At 47.4% G+C, this 8,070-nt stretch overlaps 1 protein-coding gene across 2 annotated transcripts in view; it reads right to left on the reverse strand.

Annotated features, from left to right (window-relative positions):
- The window catches only part of ZNF800 (zinc finger protein 800), a 29,424-nt gene extending 21,857 nt beyond the window's left edge, over nt 1-7,567 (reverse strand). The window contains exons 1-3 of one of the 2 annotated variants that reach the window (XM_069976731.1): nt 7,351-7,567; nt 1,037-1,128; nt 801-894 (exon numbers count right to left, since the gene is read on the reverse strand). In XM_069976731.1, the coding sequence (XP_069832832.1) occupies nt 801-894; nt 1,037-1,087 (145 nt within the window). In that variant the 5' untranslated portion in view covers nt 1,088-1,128; nt 7,351-7,567. The remainder of the gene's footprint in view (nt 1-800; nt 895-1,036; nt 1,129-7,350) is intronic. The other variant, XM_069976738.1, reaches the window with a different exon arrangement.
- Nucleotides 7,568-8,070: the final 503 nt, after the last annotated feature.

The following is an 8,070-nucleotide window of genomic DNA, read 5'->3' on the forward strand; positions in this document are numbered from 1 at the left end:
GCACCGGATAGGCAGATCAATAGTGTAGGATCTGTCCAATGAGGTCACCTTACAGTGTTGAGATGGGATACACTATCTAATCAATTGGTATGCTAAGAACCCCCTTTTTTCTACAGCAGTATTTCAATTTAAAATATCTATACTATGCATATATCTTGCAGCTGCAGTGTGCTCTGGAGCTTCTTTGTGTTAAAGGGAACCTGTCACCCCCCCGTGCTGGTGTGAAGGCCGCCCGAACCCCCACTAGAGACCTTTATACTTACCCTTTCTCTCCAAGTCCCGCACCTGGAGCCGGTCCCTGGACGGAGATATCCCCTTCGGAAGCCCAGTGCGCGCGCTGCAGAGGCGAGTCCGACGCCCATAGAGAATGAATGGTTCCATTCATTCTCTATGGGCGCCGGACTCATCTCTGGAGCACGCGCATCGGGCTTCCGACGGGGATATCTCTGTCCCGGGACCGGCTGCAGGCTATGCTATGTACTGAATTGGTGTCAGCCTCTAATGCAGACAACTCACAAGACCCAAGATCACATGTGGAGAAACTCAAGGTGGCATGGTTCATATATCCAAAAGCCCCCTACTCTCACATGCTGGTCTGTGGACCAGCAGCACCTGTGCTCACTTCTCATCACTGACTAGCTTCTTATGACACGTTCACCCCCCCCCCTCCTGTGATGCACCAAGGATGAGACAAATGTCATCAAATGGAGGGAAGTTGTTAGAAACAACAAAGCCAACTGAAAAAAAATGTAACAAAAAAGCATGTGAAACAATGCAGACTTTAAAACAAGGGGGTGTACCTGAGCTACAGCAACCATTCTGATCATGATCTGTCTGACAACTCTTGTCCCTTGATATTTTGTTTCTTTCTTCCGTCTCCATGTCATGTCTGCTCTGTTGAAAGAATTAAAGTGTTACATTTCTAAAGGTTCTAGTTTCATTTCCCCCACACAAACCAATGTACAACTCAAATACGCGCATGCAGTTTGGAGTCACATGCAAGGATGCAGGAAAACAGGGGTAAATGCGGTAATACCTTGTTGCGCAAATAGTGTGTCTTCTGAGGTGTTATGGATTTTTTTTTCATGGTTTAATTTAAGGCAGAATTACTATACTTGCTGTGACATACTGTAAGAGAAAAGTATATTTTACGCAGTCACCAGGAAACATGAGACAAGCGACAGTCTCCGTTTGTCCTGTTAAAAAATTATCAAATGGAGACAGACACTTTTAGCATATGAACAAGCCCATGCAGAATTCCTGAACTTACCTGAATGTACACTGCAAGCATAACAAATTATGAACAAATTGCATTATACTAGACAAAAAAAGTATACTATGAAAAGGAAGAAAAGCTAAATAGTTGCCAATTTACAAGAGAAAATAATAAGTAGTTCTGCAAAATGCTGCAATATTTCAATAGTGACCAAGGTATAGTTACATGAACTGTAAATGGCACTGTTGTTTCCAAAAACGATCAGGTTAAAGAGAAGCTGAGAAAGGGGCACATTTTTTGTGTTCTCTCCTGGCTCTGTGACGTGATCGGGATGGCCGCAGAATGTACAGTCTATGGGGCTTTCTCACTCACATACACAAAAAATAGGGAGATGCCGCCACGTGCCTCTCTATCTACTCTCTTTACTTTTTTAAACCAGCAGATACAATTTAAATGGGTACTATGGAGGAAGAGAATGCGTTTTTAAATCAACTGATTTCCGAAAGTTATACAGATTTGTAAATTACTTCTATTAAAAAAAAACCTCAATCCTTCCAGTACTTATCAGCTGCAATATGCCCTGCATACAGCCACACGACTGTGTCAGTACAATAGAGCAAATCCCCCTTTCTTCTATTATAATAATAAATAAACAAACATGTTTGGTAATGCCGCGTGCGTAATCGCCCAAACTATTAATTTATCACATTCCTGACCTCGCACGGTAAACAGCGTAAGCACAAAAAGAAAACAAAATGCAAAATTGCGCATTTTCGGTCACATCAAATCCAGAAAAATTGTAATAAAAAGCGATCAAAAAAAAATCGCATATGTGCAATCAAGGTAGCGATAGAAAGAACACATCATGGCGCAAAAAATGACACCTCATACAGCCCCATAGACCGAAGGATAAAAGCGCTATAAGTATGGGAATGGAGCGATTTTAAGGAACATATTTTTGTTAACAATGGTTTAAATTTTTTACAAGCCATCAGATAATATAAAAGTTATACATGTTGCCTATTGTTGTAATCGTAACGACTTGGGGAACATATATAACAAGTCAGTTTTACCTCAGGGCAAGCTGCATAAAAACAAATACCGCCCAAATAAACAAAATGCTTTTTTTTCACCACATTTATTTTTTTTCTGGTTTTGCAGTGTACTTAATGAAAAATTCAGCCTGTCATTGCGAAGTACAATTAGTGGCGCTAAAAATAAGGGCTCATGTGGGTTTCTAGGTGACAAAATGCAAGTGCTATGGCCTTTTAAGCACAAAGGGTCCTTAAGGGGTTAAAGAGTCACTGTCATGATTTTTTTTTTTTGCAGAAATCAATAGTCCATGAGATTTTAAGAAACTTTGTATTTGGGTTTATTAGGAAAATATTCCATTATGTGCATTTAAAAAGCCCTTTTCCCAGGTCCCCCCCCTCCTCTCCTTTCTGTCATCAACTGCTCAGAATCAGGAAATCTCAATCAGACGCATCCTGTCTTTTCTATGAGGAGGGGAGGGGGGGAGAAGAGACGGAGGAGAAATGTGGGCAGCAGAAAACAGAAAACAAAGGATTACTCAGCATAGGAGCTATTCAGAGCGCTATTCAGAGGTCATATAGGTCAGTGGTGACATCAGAGGAGAGAGGACAGAGGGTCATGTAGCTTTTAATTAAAGAAGTCTGGTGAAAATTTTTATGAAAGTATTGTACTGCTTCCCAAAAGTTATACAAATCCCCAATATACACTTATTACAGAAAATGCACATAAAGTGCTTTTTTCCCTGCACTTACTACTGCATCAAGGCTTCACTTCCTGGATAAAATGGTGATGTCACAACACCCGACTCTCAGAGCTGTGTGGGCTTTGGCTGCTGGAGAGGATGATGGCAGGGGGATGCTAAGTGTCCCTCCAGTGCCCTGTGTCCCTCAATGTCCCCCTGCCATCATCCTCTCCAGCAGCCACAGCCCGCACAGCTCTGGGAGTAGGGTCGTGACATCACCATTTTATCCAGGAAGTGAAGCCTTGGTGCAGTAGTAAGTGCAGGGAAAAAAGCACTTTATGTGCATTTCCCATAATAAGTGTATATTAGTGATTTGTATAACTCTTAGGGGGCAATACAATACTTGAATAAAAATTTTCGCCGCACTTATGCTTTAACTCTTTGTTGTCCTGTTTTGGTGTCTCTTTTCCCTCTCGCCATAGGAGAACAATTAAGACAGGGGGAAAGCTTCAAACTGCTTTTTCATGATAAAAATTCATTTTTCGGATAATAAACCCAGTTACAAAGTTTATTAAAACCGCCTGGACTATTGATTCCTGCAAAAAAAAAAAAAAAAAAAAAAATTCACGACAGTGACTCTTTAAATTTCTTAGGAGTCTCACACATCATAATTAATCATGATGCTGGGAGCTCCCAGGTCCTTCCTGCAGAACACCGTCTGTGTATGGATGGAATTCTACGGACATGTGAATGACCCCTTAGATCAGTAGTGGTCCGGCTATCTGTTCCTTCATTTATCAGATATTTGAAGGGACTGTGGCTATTTCAGAAATCAATGGGTACCAGGAGTACCTATTCTCACCTGAGACTGACGGCTTATAAACAGGCTAAACCATGTTTTATAGGCTGGATAACCCCTTAAGAACCCATGACTCAAGGGAGCCTGTGACTTAAAGGGGAACACTGGTGAAAAGTTTTTCTTTAAAATCAACTGGTGTCAGAACGTTAGTGATTGGCTGAGCAAGCTGGAAGCCATCCGATGCACTCCAGCCAATGAATAGGCTGTAGGTGTGCAAGCGGTACTCCCATCATTCTGTTTTTGCGTTTTCGTTTTTTCCTCCTTGTGCTTAAAAGGCCATAGCACTTGCATTTTTTTCACCTAGAAACCTACATGAGCCCTTATTTTTTGCACCACTAATTGTAGTTTGCAATGACAGGCTGAGTATTTTCATAAAGTACACTGAAAAAGCAGGAAAAAATTAAATGTGTGGTGAAATTTAAAAAAAAAAAAAAAAAAAAACGCATTTCTTTTATTTGGAGGGTATTTTTTCTTACGCCTGGGGCAAAACTGACTTGTTATATATGTTCCTCAAGTCGTTACGATTACAACGATATGTAACATGTATAACTTTTATATTATGTGATGGCTTGTAAAAAATTCAAACCATTGTTAACAAATATACGTTCCTTAAAATCAGTGTATTCCCAGGCTTATAGTGCTTTTATCCTTTGGTCTATGGGGCTGTGTGAGGTGTCATTTTTTGCGCCATGATGATAGCGCATATGGGACTATTTTTATTTATAACATTGGAAAAGGAGGGTGATTCAAACTTTTATTAGGGGAGGGGGCTTTTTATTAAAGGGGTTGTCCGGCGATAAAAAATTATTCACAGAATAACACACATTACAAAGTTATACAACTTTGTAATGTATGTTATGTCTGTGAATGGCCCCCTTCCCCGTGTTTCCCCCCACCCACGCTAGACCCGGAAGTGTGGTGCATTATACTCACCGCATCTCGTGTCGTCCACGGTCTCCGATCCTCAGCAGTGACGTCTTCTTCAGGAGACGGGCGGATCTTCCCGAGTGCCGGCCGCCCTCTGCAGCGTCATCCGAAGCTCAGCCGCGATTGGCTGAGCAGAACTGTGCTCAGCCAATCGCGGCTGAGCAGCTGATGACGTGGCCGCGTCATCAGCCGCTCTGCCGCGATTGGCTGAGCACAGTTATGCTCAGCCAATCGCGGCTGAGCTTCGGATGACGCTGCAGAGGGCGGCCAGCACTCGGGAAGATCCGCTGGCCGCCCGAAGAAGACGTCACTGCTGAGGATCGGAGACCGTGGTCGGCACGTGACAGGTATGTATAGCGCACCACACTTCCGGGTACACAGGTGGGGGGTGGTGGGACACGGGGAAGGGGGCCATTCACAGACATAACATACATTACAAAGTTGTATAACTTTGTAATGTGTGTTATTCTGTGAATAATTTTTTATCGCCGGACAACCCCTTTAATAATGACACTTCATTTATTTATTTATTTTACACATATGCTAGAAGCCCCCCTGGGGGACTTCTACTATATGCACACTAATCTCTAAATGAGATCTATGCTGTATAGTAATACAGCATAGATCAATGAGATAGGCACTCGATTGCTTCCGGCAACCAAGTGCCGAGCCGGGATCAGGGCCATTAGGGCGCAGACCCCGGCCCAAGCCGGACTTGTGGATCGCTCCTCAGGGACAGCGTCCCGGAGGAGCGATCCACCCCACTAGACACCAGGGAACGGCTGCATCAGGTAATCTGCCTCCCTTTACAGTAATAAAATAAAGGGTGTGGCTTTTATATTTGTACTTGTTGGGGGGGGGGGGGGGGTTACTTATATTTATCTCCTGAGCTCACGCTGCCACCTCTGTTCAGGACACTCAACCAGGTAGACAGCACTTGCTATGTTTGGGGTCGGCGTGCGCAGTCCCCTTCTGCGCTCCTCATGACATCTTCCCACACACTGTCTGCCCATCAACAAGAGAGGGTAAGGAACCAAAGCAACGGTTAACTAAGGGGGTAAGGGTAGCCATACACTTACATGAAGTCTAAGGTGGATGGGGGCCTTAGCAGGGCAGTCTTGTTTCAATACACAAGAGTCAATTCACTCTTATAACTGACTGATACAATGTCCCAGCAGTTAAAAGATGTCTGCTCTGCACCAAGGAATGGCCACATCCCTACTAACATTCAGAGTGTATGTGATGTCCAGGGACCAATGCCCCGGCTGTATACCACTTCCTACACTGGACACAACATGGCCCGGGCTGTACACCACTGCCTACACTGGACACAACATGGCTCGGCTGTATACCACTGCCTACACTGGACACAACATGGCCCCGGCTGTATACCACTTCCTACACTGGACACAACATGGCCCCGGCTGTATACCACTTCCTACACTGGACACAACATGGCCCGGGCTGTATACCACTGCCTACACTGGACACAACATGGCCCGGGCTGTATACCACTGCCTACACTGGACACAACATGGCCCGGGCTGTATACCACTGCCTACACTGGACACAACAAGGCCCCGGCTGTATACCACTGCCTACACTGGACACAACAAGGCCTGGGCTGTATACCACTTCCTACACTGGACACAACATGGCCCGGGCTGTATACCAGTGCCTACACTGGACACAACATGGCCCGGGCTGTATACCACTGCCTACACTGGACACAACATGGCCCGGGCTGTATACCACTGCCTACACTGGACACAACATGGCCCGGGCTGTATACCACTGCCTACACTGGACACAACATGGAGCCTTAGTGTATATAATGTCCAGGGACACATGCCTGGGCTGTATACCACTGCCTACACTGGACACAACATGGCCCGGGCTGTATACCACTACCTACACTGGACACAGCTCATGGTCACACTGATCAGCTCTAGGAGCTTCCAGCCTCTGGAAGGTTTTAGTTCACTGAGGGGGAAGTAGACATCTTGGGATTGTAACAGAGCAATAAAGTTGCAGAACTTTTACAGGCTGAGAGCTTTCCTTCCATCCCGGAGCCTTGGAGGAGCAGTCCACCATCCTGCTGTCCAGCCCACACCAGGCGGCAGCACAATGGCATGGCCGGCTGCAGACGTGTGAATGGATCATGCGCTCCAGCCTGAACCCATTGCGCACACGGCCCCGGTGAAGCGCTCTGCGCCGCCGCTCCTCCGGGCACTGTAGGGCGCTGGGGTAACGTCTGGCCCGGTGTGGCCACGGCACAGGGCACAAGGACGTGCTCCAGGGCTGTCTGCTGGTCGGCGCCCCCGCTCTGCACCCTCCTCTGCTGTGCGTGACAAGTGGCACCGGCTGCGGGGAACCCAACTGGTGCCATTACACGCAGCCCAGGAGTGAGGTGTGGGGCCGGGGGCCGGGGGCAGCAGGTGCAGGATGCCCGTCCTCCCACTGTCCTCCCCACACACACAGGGGGCCAGCGGCCGGGGGTCTGCGCCAACCATGACACCCACGGAAGGCCAGACATGGAGAGCGAGCCGGGCGCATTGGGCGCAGGAGGCCGCCGCACAGCGGAGGGAGAGGAGAGGACAGCTCGGCTTCATGAATGTGCGGGTAGTGGTTTACCTCAGGCTCGGCAGATGGGCTCCGGAACATGGCTCACACCAGAGCGCAACCGAGACAGCCACCGAACGACGCGCGCTCACCGTGCGCAACGCCCCGCCAGCCAGCCAGCAGCCTCTCCAGCCCAGGGCAGAGGAGGAGGAGGAGACAGCGCGTCATCAAGCGGCGCCCGGCCGGGGGACATGGCCCTCAGATACACACTGATAAACATGTCCCCTCCACGAGCCGCGTGTGAGGGCCACAGGCTGCCAGTGCCAGGCGGCCACCACTCACCGCACGTCTCTAAGTGCGCGCCACCTGTGCTGCTGCCTGCGGGCTGTGCATGGAGGGGAACTCACTAGTCGGGGTCACTTCTCACTACCACCATGTGGGGCCTTCTCTTTTGCCGACCATATACATTAGCTAATAATGGGCACTCCAACAGTGGCATGTGAGTGATAGGACATCTACCAGAGAATATAGATAGGGACAGAGAGGTGGAAGCCTGTGAGGGAGGGAATGGCAGCCAGCCTATAGCAATATGTCTGGTGACTGCTGGGCTTGTGCCCACAGATAGTCCTGTCTCCTCCAGTGACAGGACTTATAGCGGTGTAGCTCCCCAGTATGGCCGCTTCTAATCGGGCTGCCCGTCATACAGGAGAGCAGTAATTATTGTCAGTGCCACCATGCCTAGGAGGTTCATTCGGGCGTTGTTGGTGATCTAGCAAGTTTTCTACTTAGAAA

Source organism: Dendropsophus ebraccatus, chromosome 1 (assembly GCF_027789765.1).
Source record: "Dendropsophus ebraccatus isolate aDenEbr1 chromosome 1, aDenEbr1.pat, whole genome shotgun sequence".
Classification (NCBI taxonomy): domain Eukaryota; kingdom Metazoa; phylum Chordata; class Amphibia; order Anura; family Hylidae; genus Dendropsophus; species Dendropsophus ebraccatus.